Source organism: Myodes glareolus, chromosome 21 (assembly GCF_982192425.1).
Source record: "Myodes glareolus chromosome 21, mMyoGla1.1, whole genome shotgun sequence".
In the NCBI taxonomy this organism is placed as follows: domain Eukaryota; kingdom Metazoa; phylum Chordata; class Mammalia; order Rodentia; family Cricetidae; genus Myodes; species Myodes glareolus.
In genome coordinates, this window is record NC_142046.1 from 14,182,598 (window position 1) to 14,206,370 (window position 23,773).

At 53.7% G+C, this 23,773-nt stretch overlaps 1 protein-coding gene across 2 annotated transcripts in view; it reads right to left on the reverse strand.

The window, feature by feature from the left end:
• The window catches only part of Hmcn2 (hemicentin 2), a 156,143-nt gene that overhangs the window by 79,190 nt on the left and 53,180 nt on the right, over positions 1 to 23,773 (reverse strand). Inside the window, exons 20-31 of one of the 2 annotated variants that reach the window (XM_087899779.1) lie at positions 19,940 to 20,052; positions 19,681 to 19,837; positions 18,138 to 18,303; positions 10,248 to 10,375; positions 8,077 to 8,331; positions 7,472 to 7,558; positions 5,522 to 5,716; positions 3,664 to 3,794; positions 3,317 to 3,464; positions 2,149 to 2,275; positions 1,387 to 1,541; positions 251 to 301 (exon numbers count right to left, since the gene is read on the reverse strand). In XM_087899779.1, coding sequence (XP_087755905.1) covers positions 251 to 301; positions 1,387 to 1,541; positions 2,149 to 2,275; positions 3,317 to 3,464; positions 3,664 to 3,794; positions 5,522 to 5,716; positions 7,472 to 7,558; positions 8,077 to 8,331; positions 10,248 to 10,375; positions 18,138 to 18,303; positions 19,681 to 19,837; positions 19,940 to 20,052 — 1,713 coding nt within the window. The remainder of the gene's footprint in view (positions 1 to 250; positions 302 to 1,386; positions 1,542 to 2,148; positions 2,276 to 3,316; positions 3,465 to 3,663; positions 3,795 to 5,521; positions 5,717 to 7,471; positions 7,559 to 8,076; positions 8,332 to 10,247; positions 10,376 to 18,137; positions 18,304 to 19,680; positions 19,838 to 19,939; positions 20,053 to 23,773) is intronic. The other variant, XM_087899778.1, reaches the window with a different exon arrangement.

The following is a 23,773-nucleotide window of genomic DNA, read 5'->3' on the forward strand; positions in this document are numbered from 1 at the left end:
AGAGGAACATGAGGTGGTCACAGATTAATGAGTCAGTCTCTGGTGTCCCTTGAACAGCATGCACACATCACAGGCCGTAAGGACTGGCAGGCATGAGGGAGAGGGAAAGGGCTTGGGACACAAACAGAAGAGGCCAGTTCAGGGACATGCCAGTGTGGGAAGCAAACCCAGTCACTATGGGTGGGGACGGTGCAGGTGGGGAGAGGGGCCACAGGCTTGGGCTCTGGAGCCCACAGTTCCTCTAACTCACTGTATGACCTGGGGTAGGTCCTGTCCCCTCTCTGGGCCTCGGGGTCCCCATCTGTGGAGGAACTTGATCAGGGCTTCCCCTAGGGCAGGGCACTCACAACTGACATCCAGATCGATGACCGAGGCACATGGATACAGTGTGACATCACCCTGCCTCCCAAAACCATGCCCTCCTAACTCTGTCCCCTGAGGGCAGTGACAAGAGGCTCTGTCTGAGACCACTGTGTCACTACCTGTCTATCCCTTTCTACTCAACTCTCATTTTAAAATTTATTTTATTTGTTTATTTGGGCATGGTGATGTGGAGATGTAGTCCACACACGCGTGCGTGCGCACACGCACAAACACACACACTCATGCACACCGACACATACACATACGTTCAGGTGCGTGTGAACATGTGCACCTGGGTGCACACACACACACAAAGGTCAGAGGTTGACACCGTTGACATCAGGTGTCTTCCTCTATTAGACTCTGCCCCTTACTTTCTGTGACGCTGAATCTGGAACTCCACAGTTCTGCTAGACTAGCTGGTCAGCGAGCCCCAGAGGCTCAGCCTCCCCAGTGCTCCCCAGTGACTGTCCAGGTGAGGCGACCATCTTGGAGGGCCACGCAGCACAAACATACGGCCACCATGTCTAGATTTTTACACGCGTGCTGGGAATTTCCCAGCTGAGCCTTCTCCCCAGGCCCTCAACTCCCGCTGTTAGCACAGAGCAAGGGTGTAGGCTGTGTCCACTGCTGAACTACCAGGAAAACCAACTCCTTGGATGTTTGTTGGTGCTGTTCTGCAGTGCTGAGGGCTTTCTACATGCCAGGCAAGGGATTCACCCACTGAGCCATGCCCCAGGCCCTGGCTGTACCAGTTTTTCCTGTTCCTTCCACGAATGCACCCTATACTGGCTTCCCCCTTACACTTGAGATACTAAATTGCCCTTTATCACTCCCAATGTAAACAAGAGCAACTGGTGTAAAGGAAAAGCCAAAGAAACCATCATTTGACCGCAGCAGAAGTAGTGAAGATGTGAAGTGGTAGTTTGGGAAAATGTGGGACCATGTGCCCTTGGCTCCTGCTAATGCCCTTGCTCCCCCTCCCGGGTAGCAGTGGGAGGGGCTGGGAGGCACTGAACTCACAGTGGATGCTGAGCTGAAAGTCCTTGGCCTGCTGGCCGGCTGGGCTGAAGGCCACACACTGGTATCGCCCTTCATCACCCAGGTGACTGCTGAGAATTCTGAGAACCTGGCCATCCTCCTGGAGCAGGGTGTGAGGATCCCCTGGAAGGATGGGCCTGGAGAGAAACCATCGATCAGGCCGGGGTGTCTGCGGGGCCAGCTGCTCAAAGGGACATAGCTTGAGATAACAATGGCGCTCCCTGGAGGCCCACAAGAGGAGGAACAGGGTGTGGGCCTCCAGTTCTGTGCATTAGCCCTCAGCCTTCAAAAGAAATGAGTTTCTGACACTGACTGCAAAGAGAGCGCATCTCCAAACCATTCCGTTAAATGAAGGGGCCAGACCGCCCGGCTGTGCATGCCTTGGCTGACTCAGCTCAGGAGAATATTTGGGTTTGGTGGACGCTGAATGTTCTGGAATTAGATGGTGGCACAGCTGCGCAGCGCTGCAAACTCAATAGCTGCTTTTAAATAGTTAGATGTACGCTGTGCAGCTTTTCCATGGGCCTCTCATCCACGGAATGAGGGAAACTAAAGAACTGACAGAGCCAAGGCAAGATGTTACCAAAGTGAGAACGGGGTCTCCTGGCAACCATCCATGGGTGAGAGACACCGACGCTGCCCTCCATCCAATGCTGGGTAGCACATGTCACACCCATTGGACATTCTCAGGCTTCTCCAACCCCGTCCCCAGCACCCACATAATCCATTGAGAGGGTCACTCACTGCCCATCCTTGGTCCACTCCACCTGGGGTGTGGGAACCCCTGAGGTCTGACACTCCAATTCCACATCAGCACCAGCCAGACCCAGCACCTCCTGAGCAGTTCCAGCTCCCAGCAAGGAAGGAGGGACTAGGGGTGGGAAGGGAGACAGAAGAGGGATGGCTCAGCCTCCACACCCCTGACTGACCACAGGACCTGTCTCATGATGGTCCTCTGGCCTGCACACCCTACCCTCCCGAGAAACTCCCCAGACACTGCTGGATGAGCCCAGCCCCTAAGTTAGCAGCAGCCTGGACTGCCACTGTGGGGCACACGTGTGGTGGTAAATCTTGCCGACTAGATGAGATTTAGAACATGGAGATTTGAAACCTAATCTGACTGTGTCTGTGAGGGATTTTCTGGACTGGGTTAACTGAAGTAGGAAGACATTTCCTAAATGTAGGTGCCACCTTCCCACAGGCTGGGGTCCTGGATTGCATATCAAGTAGAAACCTAACTGAGTGCCAACATTCATCTCTCTGCTTCCCTACTGTGGATGTGACAGATCAGCCACTTCAGTCTCCCGTGGCTGTGACACCCCATCATCGTGGCCATGACACCCATTGTCACGGCTGTGACACCCATCATCATGGCCGTGACACCCATCATCGTGGCCGTGACACCCCATCATCATGGCCGTGACACCCATCATCGTGGCCGTGACACCCATCATCGTGGCCGTGACACCCCATCATCGTGGCCGTGACACCCATCATCGTGGCTGTGACACCCCATCATCGTGACGGTGACACCCCATCATCGTGACTGTGACACCCATCATCGTGGCTGTGACACCCTATCGTAGTGGCCATGACACCCCATCATTGTGGCTGTGATACCCTGTCATCATGACTGTGATACCTGTCATTGCGGCTGTGACACCCTGTCATCGTGGCAGACGGACCTTTGAACTTTGGGCCCAGATAAACCCTTCACCCCTTAAATTGCTTTTGTCAGATTTTTCAGCAACTAAAACTACCCAGAAGTCACTGCTGTTAACCACATGACTGTCCTCTGTGTGGTATGCTCTGTAGGCTCCTAAGAAGAGGTTCTAGGTCTGTGGTGGCCCCTTTGTGACCCTTGCTGTCCCCTGACACATGTTTGGGAGTGTGGGTCATGGTCCTCACTCACTGAACACAGCAAGACTGAAGTCCCTCTGGGCGCTCCCGGCCTGGTTCTCAGCCCGGCAGGTATAGAGGCCGGAATCACTCTCCTGGATCTTGGGGAAGTAGAGGGAGTGGGCACCATCCAGGAGGTGATGGTCACCTGCCTCTGGGATCTGAGGACAAGAGTCCAGAGGGAGGGAGTATGAGCAAGGAGGGAACAGAGGCCAGTGGAGCTGTGGTGACCAGAGTCCAGTTCCCCCCTGCCCCTGAACCCGGGCATCCCCAAAGACATGTCACATCCCTCTGCCACCTCCCTATGCCACCTGAGCACACACAGAACCCTCCCATCCCAACCTCCCCCGAGATACCCACCAAATGCCCATCCTTGAGCCACACCACCTCCGGGACTGGAAAGCCGTTTGCGTCACACTCCAGCGTCAGAGGCTGCCCAGCCAGTCCCGACACGTTGGTCATGCGCCCCTCTTCCCGGATGCTGGGTGGTACTTGGGGAGCAAGGAGAAGCAGAAGGGCAGCTCCCACTTTAGCCGAGCTTGTCAGCTAGAACAGGCCACCCATGCCCTAATCCATCCCAGGTTCTCAAGCCTGTTATCAGCCTGCCACTGAGACCCCTGAGGACCCACCGTCTTTCATCTGTGTTGGTGCCTGATCTGACCACAAGGACACTACATACCTCACGTGGTCACAGCGGCTTCGCCCAGGGACCAGCCCAGTCCCTCCCCCACTGGAGCAGAAACCATACTCTTCTGAACACACCCAGTTCTCCCTGCGACCTGGTGTCACACCAGGGAAGCCCCAAGTGAGACTCACTAAGGTTGTGGCTATAGGCTATAGGCATCCCCTCAGGGAAGTCACTCTATGGCAAACTGGGAACAAGTGCATTTCAGACCAAGAGGGCCAGTTCGTCCCAGCAGCAGCAAGGAGTGCTCCCAGCTTGTCCTGTTCTTGAGGAGACCCAGCTAATTAGTGCCCCCCAACTCTACACTGGGCTCCCTGACTGCAGGAGTAGGAGCACTTGTTGCTGGAGAAAGATGGATGGTACCCGAACCTTAGCTCATGGGGTGGGCCAGAGCTCTGCACACTATCATGCATGTTTATTTTATTTTATTTATTAACTTTGTGTGTGTGTGTGAGAGTGTGTGTGTGTATGAGCGTGTGTGTGCGCGTGTGCATGTGCGTGTGAAGGACAGAGAACAATCAGGGATGTCATTCCTCAGGTGCCACCTACCTTCTGTGTGACAGGATCACTCCCTGGGATTAGGAGCATACAACATAGGGTAGCCTGGCTGACCAGTTCCTGGGCATCTCCTGTCTTTCCCCAGAACAGGGGCACACTGCAGTGCCTAGCATTTTACTAGGTTCTAGAACTCAAACTCCGTTGTGGGGTATTATTTTAACCGGACAAAGATGAGTTACGTTTGTCGATTACTTTAACGGTGCAAGGACGTGCTACCTTGTTTGTACTGCATTTGTTTAATTATGTAAAGATGTGTTGCACCTGTCTCCCCTGGCCTGCCTAAGGCACCTGATTGGTCTAACAAAGAGCTGAGTGGCAATACCTAGGCAGGAGAAGGGTAGGCGGGGTTAGCAGGCAGAAAGAATAAATAGGAGGAGAAATCTATGCTCAGAACAGGAAGAACAAGAGAAGGAGGAGAGAACGAGGGACATGCCTGGGGCAAGAAGTCAGGCAGATGCCAGCCAGCTGGTCACAGAGAAGCAGTAAGACATACGGAAGAAAGAAAGGGAATAAGCCCCGGGGCCAAAGGTACATAAAGAGAACCAGGTTAATCTAGGAAGAGCTGGCCAGAAACATGCCTAAACTAGGCCACACATTCGTAATTAGTAATGAGTCTCCGTGTCATGATTTGGGACCTGGTTGATGGCCCCAAAAGAAAAAGCCTGGCACAAAACTCAGGTTGTCACGGTTGCACGGCAAGCGCTTCACTGACTGAGCTGTCATCTCAGGTCTTGGCCCTTCTGACTCACCTCAGACACCTACACTGTCCCTACAGACGTACCTGGTGAAATGGGGTGCCCTGTGCAATGCCCTCAAGCCCCAATCCTTCCTGGCCTCTAGGGACAGAGATCAAGAGTTCATAGTATTCCTTGTAGGAAGCTTTTGGGCCCTGGGGCCCAGGCATCATTGTGGGTCTCCGTGGGGGAGGCGGCTACAAGCCTGCTCCCAGCCTCCACCTCTAGGGCCTCGGCTTACCATAGACCACCAGTTTGGCTCTCCTGGACGCAGAGCCCACCTCATTGGTGGCCTGGCACTCGTACTCTCCGCTGTCTGCAAGAGACACTGAGGACATGAACAGTGACCCGTCGTCCAGCACCGCCACATCTGCCCGGCCATTCAGAGGCTCTGAGGATGGGCCCCTCCGCCATGTGATTTGTGGCTTTGGTGTCCCTGGCAGGGTATGCAGAATCATCAGCCAAAAAAATGTCACACACTGCCCCTCCAGGCCAGCACTGTTCCATCACGTCCCCTTTGCTGACCCTCATGGTGGATGGCTCAGGCTCCGTGTCACCCCCGGGCCAGGAGGAGGAGGAGCCATCTCAGATCAGCAGTATATGTCCCCTGTCCCCATACAATGCTGAGCATCCATAGGCACACGGACAAAACCCGTTTTCTGATTCTTAGGGAGGTCCTTCCCACATACCTACTGCCAGCCCTGAACTCTCCTTTCTCTGCCAGCTCTGGCTTTGAAATATTCCACAGAACACCCCTGTCAATGCACTTTTACTGCTTACTGTCATCCCTCATGAGGATCAGGGGCTTCCCTGGTCTCTGCTGCACCCCAGCCACCAGCACAGCCCATACATACTGGGACTACGTGAATGAGCAAGCCTGCTGTGCTCAGCATGCCAAACTCTGCCTCTGGAGCCGGGCATAGGCAGTGGGAGATGTTGACTCTTCCTGTCCTGTCCCTCCCTTCACAGCATGACCAAACTTGGGGCAGCCACACTCTGGTCACACACCCCAGCCACGGAGGAGAGGTGATGATGTTCCTGAGTATCCCAAGGGCTTCCGTGTGCCAGACTCTTGTGCTATGCCCACTGCTGTGTACCCTTGGGGAAAGTGCCAAATACATCCTGGGGTGGATGATCCCAGAGAGGATGCATTGCCGAGGGCCTTGGGTGAGGCTGGCGATGCCGAAATATGACTCTGATTGTTCAAGGATAAATGTGGGAGAGATCTGTGTGGAACACTGTGGGACAGCTTGAAGGTAGCAAGCAGACCGGGTCTGGTGGCTTGCCATGTCTGTGTTCCTGCCTGCTATTTCTAGAGCGCAACACTAGGTGGCACTATGATCAAGGCTCCCAGCTCCCACCTGCTCTTGAGCCCCTCTCCTGCCTGCCTCCTTACATTCAGGGATCTCCCAGGTGCCCTGCTGCGGGCGATGGAGCTGCTGAGGCCATTTCCTGCCGTCTTTGCTCCTGCTGCCTTCTTTACCCACCTCTTGCTCCTCAGATCCTCAGCCTGTGGGGACACTCACCAACCGTGATGGAACTGGCTCGTTTTACCCACCAGCCACAGACAAGGCCAAGAAGGTGGGTCCCTGGGGCAGTGAGGTCTTTGGGTGCCAGGCACGGGTCTGGGAGCCTTGACTCCCCCCCCCACCTTTAGACCTCACAACAGTGCCCCCACCATGCAAAGGAGACTGTGACTCAAAAGGGAATGTAAACCTCCAGGAAGGACCAAAGCCAGGCTCTGTCTGAACAGCTAACCCTGAGGAGACAAGATGGACCTTCAACCGCATTTACCATCTCAAAACCCAGAAAAGGCTGACTTGCTGGGACCACTATGGGAAAGTATGGGGAAATAAGGTAACCTCGCAATCAATCCAAAAGGACCCAAGAGCTGCCCTTAGCCCCATCTGTCACTTTTCCAGATGCTGAGGACTATGGGGGATTCATAGACAGATGGACTGGAAGTCAGGCCATACTGAGTCACACATTGGCTGTGCGTCCTTATGCAAATTGCTTAATCTCTCTGGGACCAGGTAACCCTAAGAAAGAGAAACTAAAGGCAAAACCCATCTTATAGAGTTGTCAGTGTGATTCCATGACCCCCATAACCCAAGGAAGTCACCGAATAATCAAATTCCTGGAAGCCAGGTCAGTGCTTGCTTTCCTAGCCCCACCTTGGGTTCGACCTCACCTCGGGCAGGGCACCGTAGACTGGCATTCTCTCCAGCCACTCGCTCCAGCAGGCCCTTGGTCTCGTCAACCCCCCAGTGTGGTGGCTCTGTGGGAGGTAGCAAGGCATTTCCATAACCCTTAGGTCTAGCAATCCTTTTCAGTAAGATGTGGGGGGAGGGGATCTCCTCCCAGAACCGCAGTCCCCAGCCTCCCAGAGACTCCCGCGTCAGAGGCTAGACCTGTGCCTCGAACACGAGAGCTGTGATAGGGTCATGTTGGTGTCCTCCCTACAGCATCTTGCTTCCAGTTCCCAACAGTGAAAATGCTAGTACTGATCCAGAATATTCTGTGGCCTTGCCTATCACTGGATCCCCTTGCAGGTGAAAATCTGGCCAGAGTTGTCCATGTAGTAAACCAGAGAGCCGAGTCAGACACCCAATCCCTGACCACGGTCCCACAGGGACTTTGCACAAGGACCCCAGGGTCACAGGCCACGGGTCATCTGTGCAAATCAGGGAGCCTACATGGTGTCTCAGGACAGGACAAGCAGAGCATCTCAGAGGTGTGGGCCACGGCAGCAGGAGGTGAGGTATGGTGGACCCGTGTTGGAGCTCGGGGACTCACCCAGCACACGGAGCTCCAGGTTCCAGGTATCATTGCCAGCGATGCTGGAGGCCTCACAGCGGTACAGCCCAGCATCAGAGGTCTGGACAGCAGCGAAGTGGACAGAGTCCTGGGGTCCCTCGCCCCTCAGAGCCATCCCATCCTTGAACCAGCTCAGCTGGGGTTCTGGGTTGCCCTCGGCCACACAGTTCAAGTCAAGGGCTTCTCCTGCCAGCACCTTCAGGACTCGAGGGCCGGGCTGCACCTGAGGGGGAACTGGCAGGGTTCCAAGGATGAATGAGCAACAGTATCATGATAGGCTGCCTAGTTAGGGGTCTTAGAGTTCCAGCCCATGCTACCACCCTGATATCAGCAAGCTGCAAAATCATCACGGGGGGGGGGAATGGGGAGACCTAAGGCAGACCCTCCTCCTCATCGCCCAAGGAAGAGCTGTGGACCATGTGGCCTTTCTTCCCCACACCCTGAAAGAGCAGAATCCAGCTTCCACCTGGACACATGAATGCACTCGATGCATTAATCCCCCGCCCCCACCAAGGTGCCCTGTGCCGCTTGAGAAGTGCCATCTGATGGGCATATAGGGAAACTGAGGCACTGTAGACAGGATTGACTCAGAATGGCTGAGCCAGGTTAGGTTGGAGCAGTGCACTCAGAGTAGCTACACAATCTCAGCTCTGTTCCTTGGCACCAGTTGAGCCTCAATTTCCCCTTGGAGTGAGCACCCACCCCTATTGGCCCCCCAGCCATACCTATGGACTATGTTAGTATTTTCCAGCCATTTCCCCACACTCCGCCCTGTGAGTCCTCCTGCAGGGTGGAGAATGTCACACCCAGTTTGAAGATGGAGAAACTGAGGCGTATAAAGATTTTTTCCTCCTCTTACGGGTGAAGAAAGAGGCGGACACCGCAGCCCTGGGTCTGTGTGTCTGAGAGTCCAGACTGCTTCCAGAAGGCCCAGCCTGTGCAGGCCAGGAGCATCCATAGAACTCAGGCCACACTGCTCTTCTGGGCCATTGGGCAAGCTGAGGGACCCTGATATTGTCCCAGTTTCTAGGGCACAGTCAGAGAGGAGCCCAGGCATCGGAACCTCCTGCTGCCTGGAGGTGCTCAGAAAGATGCAGGAGCAAGGAGATGTCCACGCCGCAACCACTATGCCGCACCCACCGTCTTTGCCACATCTCAGTCTGCACTGCTCTGAGCCCTTCTGACGGCTCAGGTTGGGCATTATTGTAGCCCCACCTTACAAGGCTCAGGGAGAGCAAATAGCTGGCCCAAGGCCACAGAGAGAACTGGGAGCAATGTTGAGACTCAAGCTCAGCTATGCCGCTTCCCTGTCTGCTTTCACTTCCACCCCCACGTTCCTCTCACTGGCCAGGGCAAATCTTTTCTTTCCACGCCCCAGCCCAGGCCTCAGCCTATCTGTCTGTAGAATGGGATGCTGGCTTGAGCAGGGCTGGCACGCATCTGTGGAGGGTTGGGGACGCTTGTTGGGAGAACAGATAATGTGTCTAGCCGTCCAGCTGGAGTGTGAGGGACACAGATGAGTGAGTACGCGCAGCTGTTCCCCATTACCCGCAGACTTCGCGCACGGATTTCAAGTCACGAGCAACAATGTGGAACATCCGTAATCTATCCACCCTTCCCTTGTGGGTCCCATGAGAGCAGCAGGTGAACTGGGCCATGCTTGGTCCTGTTTTAGGGTTTCCCCGGGGCTCTGGGATATGACTGACACGGGATGACTTTTTTAAAATGTTTCGAGGGACCCACTAAGCGTGCTAGGGACCAGCACCACAGTGGGTGCCTGGGAAACAGGAGCCCCCACAAACGTCAGTGGGCCTATTATGGAGACATAGGCATCTTGCTGAAGCAGAGTGCTTTGGACGGAAGGTTCTCCTGGCAGGAAGAGCCTTTAGCCCCATGAACCTTTGCAAAGTTAGAGCCGGGCTCCCAAGTTGTGTGACTCCAGCCGAACAGAGAGATCCTTGGAACCACTGCTTCCTATGTATCCCTACTCTTGGTCCCCACTGAGTGCTGTTGGTGGTGGGCCTCAACAGCCTCCCCAGACCCAGAGCCAGGAAGAGGGATGGCTGGCCTGGTACTGTAGAGAAGGTGGAGGGAAAGGCAAGACAGGGAGATGATGGGTGGACGGAGAGACAGCCACCAGGGGGCCCTACCTTGAACCTTGAGGGTGTAGTGGCGAGATGTGGCCCCTGCGGGGTTGCTGGCTGTACACTCATAGTGGCCATTGTCATCCACCTGTGTCTGTGCCAGGCGCAGGGAGCCCGATGGGAGGAGAATGTACCTATGGGAGGGAGGAACACCAGGGAAATCTTACTCCACCCTGACCAGAGAAAGGCTTGAAGATCCACCTCCAAGGATTCAGTTGCCTCCCCCAGGCAGCCTTCCCAGACTGAGGTAGCATCTACCTTTAGGCCTTGACCCCAGCCCCTGCCCTGCCTCCAAACCAAGGTCAAGCGCTCTCAGTGTAGGACCTGTAGAGAGGTGGCTGGGTTTCAATCCACACTCCCAGTCTGCTTAGCTGTGTGACCAAGGACACAAACGGTTGCTTCTCCGGGTTTCCATTTCCTCATTTATAAAATGGGCCTGCATCCCTGGGGCTCTGGCTCAGCAACCCCCTCCATGTCACACTACAGCTGGCGGCAATGCCCCTGTCCTCAGCATATCTGTCAGGAGGCTAGAGCCCTCCACTTCCAGAGAAAAGTTTACCAGCCCTAAGCCCTCAGTGTCCGAGTCCCTAGGCTCTCCCAAGCTCAAACCTGGACCCCTTGGGAAGTTACTGACCAGACACATCTTGAAGACCCATGTGAAAAAATTTTGCAGACTTTCTCTCAGATCTGGCCCACCTTACTGGTCCCTCCTCCCAAGGTTACAGGACCCTAGCCAGGCTCCAGCAGCTGGGACGGACCCCAAGGGGCCCTGCAGACATGATGTCAACTCCATATGTGTTGGCTCCAGAGGATGACGGCTGCAGCCTGTGGCCCTGACTAGCCTAGGAACAAGTGTCCAGAACAGGGGCGGAGGACCCCAAGGTCAACTGTCAACCTAGAGCTGACCTGAGCTCTTCTGATGGGTGTCAGCTTGGTTCCCCATCCCCTTGCTACTGAGACTGAGCATCCACCCCTGCAAAATGGCATCACAGGGCCCCTGGCAGGATCCTTGGGAGCCAGCCCTGAGCCCCCGCTTCCCTCCATGCAGCTGCCAGGGTGCATGGTTTCCAACCACACCCAGGCTGTCAGCACTGGCTTTGCCTCTCTCCACCCATCGGTAAAGCGCAGTGATAGCCGCCTACCTAGAACCATTCTAGCTGGTCCGAGTACGCAGCAGGCGTTGTTCACAGCTTTGGGTGGAACATAAGCTCACAGCAAGCACTCTACCAACTGAACTATGTCCCAGGCCCCCAGCACCCTGTCTTTCTTATAACCAATTGCAGGTCATTTACTGTGGACATTGTCAGCATGTGTGTGTGTGGGTGTGTGTGGGTGCTCATTGTTATCACAAGAAAGAACTGAAGAACTGTGGACCCACGATTTAGATAAGCAAGCTGACACTTGCAGGCCAAGGGCACCTGGGTCTGCCCAAAAGAGTGGGTGCTTGCTTGAGTGCCGACGTGGCCATATCAAGCTCCAGGAACAAAACTCAATCACACTGCGTTGGCCTGGAGTGATCGTTGCAGGGCATGCCCTGGCCTCCTCTCTCACCACCCTCATCCCAGGCCCTGTCACAGCCCTCAGAGCTCAGACTCAGCCCACTCTTGCCGCTCTGCCTGCCGGGATGCACCTGCTCTTCCTCCATTATGCAGACATCACTTCCTCCCTTCGTGCCCTAGACTGGCAAGCCCATTCTGTGGCCTCTAACCAGCTTGTGACACCAGGAGCCTGTCTGCCAGGGGCTCCAATGGGAGACCCAACCCAGACCCTGCATGGAGCAATGTCTTTGTTGTGGCCCAGTTTGAACTTCCAACAAGGCTCAGAGAAAAGGTAAAACCACTGTCCTGGGCCTGGGACTGGCCGTACATAGCTGGGAGGTTCTGGAAGGGGGCTCCCGGCAGCTTCCACCAGCCCTTCCCCACAAAGTCCTCCCTATACCTTCCCAGACACTCAGCAGGGAAGCCCTGGCCAGGGAAGGGAGGAGGAGTGCAAGACACCAGACTCTTCAAGCCAGGAGCTGCTGGGGATGGGGGTTCCATCAATAGGAGGGCTTCTTCAAGGATCTGCAGCCAGATGGCTCCTCACAGCACCCAAGAGAGCACTTGGACTCAAGGGGAATTTCCTGTTTATTATGTCCATCTGGCTGGGGCCTTGCAGTCCGGGGCCAACCATACACACATGACAGAACACTGGGCTGGGGGATCCGCAAAGGGCCCATGACCCTCCCCCACAATCAGGTAGAGGGCTGGACAGCAGCCTCGTGATATGCCCCAGATGGACCAAGGTACACCTGGAGGGATGTACACCTGGTGGGAAGTACACCTGGAGGGATGTACACTTGGTGAGAAGTACACTTGTGGGGGGGGCATACACCTGGTGGGATGTACACTTGGTGGGAAGTACACCTGGGGGAATGTGCACCTGGAGGGAAGTGCACCTGGGGAAATGTGCACCTGGAGGGAAGTGCACCTGGTGGGAGCATCCACAGCCCACACCTGCCTGCTTTGTCACCCATACCTCTGTCCAGCCAACTCCCAAAAGTCACTAGGGGGTTTTATTATACATGTGATCGCTTACATTCTCTGGGAGGAACCAGGTGTGCCCAGGTCCTATTCTATCCCAATCCTTAGCACATAGTAGGTGCCCATGAATATTTGGCAGCAAATTACAGCTGCCCCCGTCCACACACGCATTCCCTCCCCCACCTTCACTTACACAGTCCCCTCTCCCATACTCTCAATACAGCCACAATGTCCCCTGGACACTACTGGTTCCAGCCCTTCCGTGGAGCTTTCCCGGACACTCCCAAGCAGGCTAAAGTTCCAGAACCTAGGCTCGCTCATTTGTTATTTATTCATTCAGTGGGCGTGTCCTGGGTTCCTGATGACTGGAGAGCCTGTTGACTGGGACTGTTGAGAGTCTTGGCCCTTGTCTGCTCTGGTCCCTCCAATTGCCACAGGGGCCATCTTGGGGCCTCTAGCTATAAAAGTCATCCCACAGCCCTTTCTACCTTACTGAAGGAGCACACAGTAGGACTGAAGGCTGGAGAAGCTACCCTGCCCATGGTCCACACTTCTCAGCATATACCTACTGTGTGCTGGTGTGTGCAGCCATGCCCGTTGGGCCAGGGCATCTCTAAGCCAAGGATGAGGAGCCTTCCAGTCTAGTGACACAATCCCTCATCAAAAAGTCACAGGCAGAAAAGCTGAACTGGAGAAACTGAGGAAAGGGGGAAGAATGATTTTAGAGAGACGGGGAGGGGAGAGATGGGAAAAGCGGTCCTGCACAATGACCGTCAGATAATGAGATTTTAGGCTGCTCATGATGCTAACATGGATGGTGTTGATGTCAGCAATGGCGGCCAACTGTTGTGTGCTTCCCGTATGTGTCTACACAGTTGAGCATCTGCTGGATGCCTTCTTATTTGATACTCCCCGAGCCAGGCCTGAGGACAGAGTCCCCATGGGCACCATCACCATGTTTAGCAAAGCAGAGGTCCGAGTGACAAGCTCTGTCGTTCATGCCACTCAGCTGGCCTAGGAACAGTGTGGCACCTGGCCCTCAGGTCCTGCCACTGTGTATCCCCATCACTGTGTGGTGACCAAGAGTTTTGGGTCTGATGTTTGGTTAGCAAAGGCAGCCACTGGTCATGGAGGTTGACAGCCAGACTCGGGAGCTAGTAGACTGGCCACCAGCACTAGCTCTGAAGCGCCATGGAGGCAGAGACCCCACACCAGGCCCCTAGACCGTCTGTACTCAGCCACTGGCTCTCATTAGTCAGTCCCATAATGAGATTGGTGGGTGGGCTGGCTGTCCTGCAGGGTCCTAGCGAGTGGGCAGAGAACTGAGAGAGATTGTGACAACTGGAAGCTTGGAGCTGCTGCTGTGTCCCCTCGCTACCACTCCCCTTTTGGAATTGGGGAATCTGGCCCTGTGTGGGTCCCTGGCTTGATGCCTCAGGAGCAGGAGTAGAAGCCAGGAGCACTTCCAGCTGCCCCCACTCCAAAGCAGAATCCCAAAACAAACATTAAACATTGTTGCCTAGCAACACGCCCTAACCCAGCATCCCAGCTGAGGAGAGAGATGCTCTCTGGCCATCACCACCCGCTGGACCCTTTCACATCTCAGATGGGAAAACTGAGGTCCGAGGAAGAGATGGATCTTGTTTGAGTCCACCAAGCAAGTTGGGTTACTCTGGGCAGAGCCCCCCAGGCCCTTCGGTGTCTAGTTCGAACTGTCACAGAGCTGGTGTGAGCTAGTCCCAATCTGTAAAGCCTACTTTACTTTTGTATTGGTGACTAGGAAACTTCGCAAAAACAACAGTTCCAGGACTGCGAGAGAAGACAGCCAAAGACCATTCCCTAAATTCTGTCCTTAGCTGATTGCCCTGGGGCCTGATCCCCCAAGGAGGTGACCCAGGAGACAGAGAGGAGCGTGTGAACAGAGACACCCAGCAGCCCCATTTATATCAGTGAAACTGGTGGGGACGTGTATGCACCAAACAGAGGACTGGAGCTTAGTCACTCCAGGGCAGCTTGGATGCAGACTTGCCCTCTGAGATAGTGTACAGACACATCAGCAGGGGTGGACCAGAAGGACCAGGCATTTGGCCATGCAAGAAAGAATCCCATGTCCAGGGCAGAAGCCAGACCCACCAAACTCATATAGAAGCATGTGGCATGTGTGAGACCCTCAGAAAGGAGGAGGACTCAGGTGGGAGTCGGGGGTCTCTTGGCTTCTCCAGCCCCTGGAGTTCACTTTCTCCAGAAATCTCTCTGATTTGGAAAGTGTCGGAGACATCCCCAAGTTCAGAATATTATTTTCCAGGTGCTTGGGAGAAGCAGTGGCCTGGCCTGACCTGCACGTGTGTATACATGTGCGTGTGTCTAGTCTCTGTGTACATCTGAGTGTGTTCTTCTGTGTGTACTGTCCCTGTGTGTCTAATCCCCCCTCCCCAGTCACTGGTTTCCTCTCCTCCTCTGTGGCCCCAGCATGACGCCATTTACCGCACCCAGCTCCGGGGTGGCCTGCTGGCTGGGCCTACCACTCTTGGCCAAACTGGGATAGAAGAGGCTATACCGGCCCAGCTTATCCTGACGCCAACTCCAGCCAGTCTTTCTTACAGGTTTATCAGTGATGCTGAGACAAGGCCAAGTCACTCTGAGGCTGAGACCCCTAGGACAGGCTTGGCACGGGGAGGCAGAATACCAGAGGACAGAGGAGGAGCCACCTGAGGCCTGCTGGATCCTGAGGCAGCCAGACACCTCCGGCTCATGGAAGGAAGTGAACCCTTTGGTTTGTAGAATGGGTCTGGAACCTGAGCCTTGGGCCTCTTGGCCAAAGAAGAACAGACAGGACAGAGGGAGAGAGCGTGAGCCTCTTACAAGGTTCTATTTTGTGGCTGAATGCCTGTGGGTTGGGGGCAGGGGCTATGCTCTGTGCCTGTGAGTGGCTGCATTTTGGCCTCATGCTCAGCTTTGGACTCCAAGAAAGCCCAAAGAACCCCAAACACATGTCTTACTTATTTAAAATGCAATTAAAAGAACAGAGGCACTAACTGACTGCCCAGAAACATACAGACACCTGTCTGTCATTAGCCGGTGAAGAGAGTGGCAGAAATGTTCTAGAATTGACCGTGGTGATTGCTGCACAGCTGTGAATTTACTAGAAACAAAACCCACTGAACTGGACAAATGCAAGATGTGAGTTGTCCCGTTTGAGATGGGGGACTCCCACAAGCTAGTCGGGGGCCAATTCAAATGACAATGGGCATGGTAAGATGAGAGTTGTGTGTGGTGGGTGTGCAAATATATACACACACATGTGGAAGCCAGAGTTCAGTGTTATCATCTGTCTTATTTTTTAAAAATATTTATTTATTTATTTATTATGGACACAATATTCTGTCTGTGTGTATGCCTGCAGGCCAGAAGAGGGCACCAGACCCCATTACAGATGGTTGTGAGCCACCATGTGGTTGCTGGGAATTGAACTCAGGACCTCTGGAAGAGCAGGCAATGCTCTTAACCTCTGAGCCATCTCTCCAGCCCCATCTGTCTTATTTTTTGAACCAGCTGACATTAAGCCCAGCCCATTGATTCAGCTTGAGTGGTTAATGAACCCTAGGTGTCTCTCTGTCTCTGTCTCAGCCCCAGAAATGGGTTCCCATCTCCAGACACCACATCTGGCTTTTCCATGGGTGCCAAGGATTAATTCAGGCTCTCATGCAAACAGTTTACGCTCTGGCCTATCTCCGTAGATCCAGGGTGGTCCCATTTAAAGCAACTTTTAAATGAATTGTATTGTGTGTGTGTGTCCATGTCCATGTGAGGGTGTGCATTCCAGTGCGGTGCCCAAAGAGCCCAGAAGAGGGCGTTGATCCCCTGGAGCTGGAGTTACAGGAGCTTGTGAGCTGCCTAATCCAGACACTGGGAACTGAACTTGGGGCCTCTGGAAGAGCAGTACGTGCTCTAAACTGCTGTCCATCTTTCCGGCCCCAGGACAGCAATCATTTAAAAGCTCCTGGTGCTGCCTCAGTGTGTTCACGACCAGCGGCAGCAAGAAGTATAAAGCAAATGGCTTCCACCATCTCCAACACCCAGGCCTCCACACCCATCACACAGGAGAGCGGGATCTATGGAATGTCCACTTTACAAATGTCAGAGACGGGTGAGAGCAGCCGGCGGCCACCTGCGTTCCCCAAGTTGGTACAGGACCAGGAGCGTCTATAGTTCCTCCCCAGGCCTGAGTTTTTCTTCTCACCCCAATCCTGGGCACACTGACTACCCCTGGAGATAAACCCCCAGAGCACCCCAAATCCAACATTGAGAACCTTCCAGAAGGATGCCAGTAAAGGCAAAGGAAGAGAAATGCACTCTACACTCCACGGTCACTATTGCTCAGAAGGCCCTGGGAGATTTACGGCTCCCTGCTGATCCATTAGCGCATCAGGGTGGAGGAGTGAACATCTGGAATGTGCTTCCCACTTCAGTAACAAGCCGTAAACAAACAGGCCACAGCCACCACCCCGCGAGGAGCAAACACTCGCCTTTCGGGGACTGGGAGATGGCTCTTCCTACCCCCTCTCTCGCCTGCTGCTACCCCATAATCACATTCCGTGGAGTGCTCGAGGACACTGCAGAGCCCACCCAGGGCCAACTTTCTGAGCTCCGTGTGTATTCAGGCACACACGGCTGCGAGCTTTGGAAGGATCCGGCAAGCAGATGTTCTGAGGGACACGTGGGGGTTGTGGGGGTGGGAGTCGGCTGCTGGAGACCTTCTCAGTTTGAACTGTCCCAAAACCATTGCCAGGACTGATGTCACAGCCTGAGCTATGGTGCCTCTCCCCCGTCCCAGGTCAAGGACTCCAGGAATTTGAGGCACATTTACTCACTGGAAGTAGCTCCCCACAGTCCCTCCTGAGCCAGCATTCTGTGCCATCAACAATCCCTTGCAAGATCCCCAGTGAGAAGCAGCAGAGGCAAGCCACCAATGCAGCTCCAAGTCTACAGAGTAGCCGTAGAGGCAACTTGTGTCTTGGCCAGGATGTATCACCCATCCTAGTTTTGGCTTTTCTTACTCCAGGGACCCTGAGAGCATCACCCCACCCCAGGAACCCTCAGCATCTTGGTGTAGCTCAGAAAGCAAAGGCCACAGGGAAAATGAGAAGGAAGGTGACCCATGGTACCTGGGACACACAAGCTCAGGCCTGCAGCTCAGGATGTGTAGTCTACAAGATGTGGGCTGGGTCACAAGCCATATTTGCTGAAGCCCTTGAGGCTTCCCTGAGTGTCTTTAAGGTCACATGGACCTGCTTAGATCACAACCACTTTGAGACCAGTCTTTCTCCAAGCCGAGCTTGGCCCCCTTGTAGCCCCACGCGCTAAGGCTGTGTACCTGTTGGTGACAGACAGCAGAGGGTGGGCGTCCTTGGTCCAGGTGACCAGTGGGGTCGGAGAGCCTTGGGCCTCACAGTCCAGGGTCACCTCTTCACCAGCCTTGACTGTGACTCTCAGAGGAGCCTCCGTGGCCTGGGACTCATTCATTTTGATCCTGGGTTTGGCTGTTGGGAGAAGTAAACACAGCAGGGAAGAGAAGCAGGAGGAGAGCAGAGGGTGACGTCACCTTGACCTTTGGGAGGTCCAGAGAGCAGGTGAGACAAGGCTCACTACAATTGAAAGCACAGTTTTGTCTCCACATCGACCGTCACTCTGCTCTGCCGCCTCCCCATTGGTCAGTCCTTTCATGCCCAGGACATGAGCCACAAAATGGAGTATGAACTCTCCCTGGCTCCTTACTAGAGAGGGATTTAGGATGATTTATACATGTGATTTCTCTGTTAGACCAGAGACTCCTGATGGAAGAGGCTGCTTCAGTATCCACGCCACCCCCCCCCCCATTAGCTTGCCCAGCATACACACACTAAAGGAACTGGGTAGGAAGCAAGCCACATGGTAGGGGCATCTGAATACTACCATGGCTTCCTATGCATGCGACATCACTAGTTCTGACAACAAATCCCCCTTGTCGTTGGTTCTTTTTGAAGTAGATTCTCATGAAGTTTAGGCTGAAAGTCAGCTCTGTGTAGCCAAAGATGACCTTAAACACCTGATCCTTCTGCCTCACCTCCTGAAGAACTGGGATTACAGGTTGGTACCATCACATCCACTTTTCTTTTGTTTTTAAGACAGGGTCTCGTGTAACCCTGGCTGTCCTGGAACTCACTATGTAGACCAGGCTGGCTTCAAACTCACAGAAATCCACCTGCCTCTGCCTCCCAAGTGCTGGGATTAAATGGCGTGTTTCCCCACACCTGGAAGACTTTTTCTCATGTGGTGCTGGGGATAGAACCCAGGGCCTCATGAATGTTAGGCAAGCATTCTACCAACTGAGCTATACTCCAAATCCCCATTGGTTTTAACATCAAATACTAGATCTAAAAGTATATAATGAAAACCAATGAGACTTCGTCCCTGAGGCCCAGGTCTGAGGAAATGGCCAAGGAAGAGTCCCACTCTGTCCTGGCAGCATTTAGAGTCCACAAGAAACACGAAGACCCAGCTGACCAGTCTGCAATGGGTTACCTAATTCCAGTAGTGATGGAGGCTACTAAGAGGATGTCCCACCCAGAGTTTACAACAAGGTGGTTTCATTCAGCTGGGGTCTGACACATGAGAGAAGCTGGTTGGTCCAAGAAGTTCGTTCACACAAGCCTCACATGTAAGAACCTGAGTCAGGTTTGAACACCAAAAATAAAGAGGAGGCCAGAGGGTGTAGGGGCAGAGAAGGGTTAGGAGAGAGGCAGATGAGGCGGCTACCAGGTTGGATCCTGTGTCTTTTGAGGGCTTGATACTGGAACTCCGATGGTCGCAGAAGGCTGAATGAGCCCCTGTGGGATTCCCACTGATCTGCCCTCACATCAGGATCCTTTACTACTCACTATTAACAGAGAGCCACATCTCCTGGCTGGAGAAGCCCACGCTGTTGGTGGCTGTGCACACATAGGCTCCTGCGTCCTGGGGAGATGGCTGGACAATGACCAGGGTACCATCCCTGCTCACATTGTAGTGACCCCTGGTAGTCAGGGTGTTGGCTTCCTAGGACAGAACCATGGTGACAACATCAGAGCTCACACTCTGTCCCAGGATACATCAGATTGACATCTCTGGCTTCCCCTCAAGGTTACAGGCTCTGCCTACCTTGGTCCAAGTGATGGTGGGGGTGGGAACACCTGAGGCCATGCAGGGGAGGGAGGCTGGTACTCCTTCCTTGGTGACGTGGTGGGTGGCAGTCGGATGGATCCTAGGTGGCACTTTTATAAACAAACCCATTTTTAAAATATTATAAATCAGTGTTCCTAATGGCCAAGGCTCAGAAGAACCCATGTCTACCAGTGATGACTGAATAGCAAGACGGGGTAGTGTATCCCGTGTGTGCACAGTGAAATGGTACTCAGCCTTCCAAAGGATGGGACTGATTCTAACTCTGACATTTCAGGAAAGTCAGAACTGGACCCTAAAACGATTGGTGGTCACTAGGTGTTAGAACTGGGGGTGAAGAGCACAGACAGAGAACCTCTCAGCTTGAGGGGAACACATGGTGGGAACACGTTGTGACCATGGCCTCCAGCCCTTGCCAGCTGTTGGTGTGGGTCACTCTGAGTAGTGAAGAGGATTGCTCATAATCAGAGAGTCTGCAGGTGAGGGGGAGGAAGACATGGGATATTTTTGCATATCTGTTCAATTTTTCTATGGAACCCATTTTTAAAAATCACACAAACTAAACGTTAACTGAGTCTGTCCAGGCTTGCTGGTATAGGTTTGTAATCCTAGCTACCTTGGAGAGGCTGAGGCAGGAGGATCCCAAGTCCCAGGCCTGCCTGGGCAATATGGTGAGACCCCATCTCAGAATTAAAACAAGTGAGAGATATGGAAATTGGGATATATAAGTTGGCAGCAAAGTACTAGTCAGACAAGCACACCGCCATGGGGCGCCACCCTTACCACTAGAGAAAGGAAGTGGGGAGGGAAGGGATGGAGGGAGGGAGGGAAGGATAAGGGAAGAAAAGAAAAAAAGAAAGTGGCTGGGGAGATGTTCGGTCTGTCAAGGGCTTGCTGCAGAGGCACGAGGACCCGCGCTCAGTCCCCAACACCCACATAGAAGGTGGGTTCCAGGATGTGGATGGGCAGAGCTAGGAGGATCCCTGCAGCTCTCTGAGCCACTGGTCTATCCTAAAATATAAGGTTGGGAGATGGAGGGAGATAGTCAGTGTTAGCCTCTCACTTCTAAGTGTACACACACTCATAAGTGTACATTCATAATCCACACAATGAGAAAAGAAAAGAGAAAGCTCTAAGCCAGGAGCTGGTGCTACACCCCTTGAATCCCAGCACTCAGGAGGCAGAACCAGGTGGGTCTATGTGAGTTCGAGACCAGCATTGTCTACATAGAGTTACAGGCCAGCCAGGGATACATAGTAAGACCCCATCTTAAAGAGAGAAGGGAGGGGAGACAGAGACAGAAAGAGACAGAGGCAGTTTCAGACCTGGGTAGGGTCTGTGAACGTGTTTTACACAATTGGATCCAATGCTAGAAAATACTGGGAACGATCAACCTTTTGTTGCTCTAATATCTAAAAGGAGTTCAACAGGAGAAGAAAATTGGCTCAGTATCTGTGGCCACATGGCTGGCGGTCATGGACTCCATCTAGACCCAGGCTGCCTGGGCTGGGAGCAGCTGCGTGGTCTCGCTGCTCAGGACTTTGTGTAAACCACTTAATCTTTCAGTCCCTGGATTCCCGGATGTGCCAGCAAGCTTAACCAACTCTGATTCCCTGCTCATGATGTTGGGAACAGACCGATGAGAAACAGCAGAAAACAACATTCACAGGACAGAACGAACTCAGAAACAGGTGCCAGAGGCATCCTGGGAGTCCTCTGGATTCATAAAGAGATGGGAGGGAAGCCAGAAGCCAGAGCCCGGGAGGTTCAGGGAGTAAGTCGGGGAGGAAAAGGCCTTCCCTGTGCTCCAGCAGATGAGTGGTATGTGTGGAATGGATGTGATGAAACCAAGAGACCAGGCTAGACCACACCAGTGTCAGAGATACCACCCCTCGGCACGTGCGTGTATATGCATGTGTGCGTGCATGCGTGCATGTGTGTGTGCACGCGTACATGTGTATAGGTGTGTGTGTGTGCGCGCATGCACGTGCGCGCACATGTGAAGTGGAAACACATGAACCTAGTGTGTGTCTAGCTGCGGTCTGCCATGGGCTCCAGTTCCAGTTTCAGCAGAATTTTGATCTGCAGAATCTCTGACTGCAGAGGCAGGAAACTGAGGCTTCCCCACTCCCAGCTCCTGATGTGATGTGTTTGGTTCTCCTCTCTCACCTTCTTCTTCCTGCTCACCCCTCCGCAGTTTCACACAGAGTGCCATGGAAAGAGAACATCCCATGCAGATGGCAAACAAGTCTCAATTTATCTCCTCAATTCAGAGACAAGGACACTTGGTTGGTTAAGCTGAGGACCCCAACACCCCGAGTAGGAAGACACCTGGGTAAAATAAGCTTGCTTCGAAATGTGTCACTATCCAAACAATCAAAACACGGAGTGCATTGGTTGATCATGTCCATGTTGTACAGGGACGTAAGTCCACGGGGGAGATGAGGACATGGGCAGGGCCATCACAGCGCACCCAACAGGGGATCCGCAGGTTCTACATTGATTCCTCCGAAGCCGTGAGTGACAGGGGCACAGCCATGACACACTGTCACAGGAACATGAGACAACAGTAGACATGACCACAGGTTTGTTTATTCTAATGGATTTGTGAGGCTGGGGAGATGGTTTTGTCGTTAAAGGCCTCCTGAGGTAGGACCCCAGCCCCCACATAAAACCTGGGCATAGCTGAGCACATCTATAGTTCAGTGTGGGGGAAGAGGTGGTGGAGGAGGATGGTTGTGGAGAGGGATGATGGGGGGGGAGGTGGTGGAGGGGGTTGGTGGTGGAGGGGAAAGAGGTAGTGGAGGGGGGATGGTGGAGGGGGTGGTAGTGGAGGGGGATGGTGGTGGACGGGAGATGGTGGTGGAGGGGGATGGTGGTGGAGGGGGATGGTGGTAGAGGAGGCATGGTGGAGGGGATGGTGGTGGAGGGGGATGGTGGTAGAGGAGGCATGGTGGAGGGGATGGTGGTGGAGGGGGGATGGTGGTGGAGGGGGATGGTGGTAGAGGAGGTATGGTGGAGGGGATGGTGGTGGAGGGGGGATGGTGGTGGAGGGGGATGGTGGTAGAGGAGGTATGGTGGAGGGGATGGTGGTGGAGGGGGGATGGTGGTGGAGGGGGATGGTGGTAGAGGAGATAGATCCTAGAGATCGCGGGCTAGTCTAGGCAGTCAGTGAGCTCTGGGGTCAGTCAGAGGCACTAGCTCAGAAACCAAGTGATGACTGGACTGAGAGGGCTCAGTGCACAAAGGTGCTGCCCCAGGCCTGACAGCTGAACTGTCCCTCCAGCCACGTGGAGAATGAAGGAACCCATTCTCTCAAGTGTCCTCTGATCCCCTTGTGCATGCCGTGTGGCGCGCGCGCGCGCGCACACACACACACGATTAAATAAACAAATGTGATAGTGACATGAAGAGTGGAAAGTCATGGTAAGAAGACACCTGACTTCAGCTCTGACTGTCAGACACGAACGCACAGGTGCACACACATACACTATACACACAAAATCAATACATGGACTTACAAGGAGATAACAGGTAGGGAGGTAGATACAAAGGGAGTTTATACACAATGCATATAAAGAGCATATGAAGAGATAGGAGTGGTTGGTACACCTTTAATCCCTGCACACAAGAGGCAGGGACAGGTGGAAATCTTTGAATTTGAAGCTAGCCTGGTCTATATAGCAAGTTCCAGGCTAGCCTGAGTTACATACAGAGAACCAGTCTCAAGCAAATAAAAGTAACAATGATAAACCATATGAAGAATGTTTAGGTGTTATGCATAGAAAATGACTGTTCATTACATTATCTATA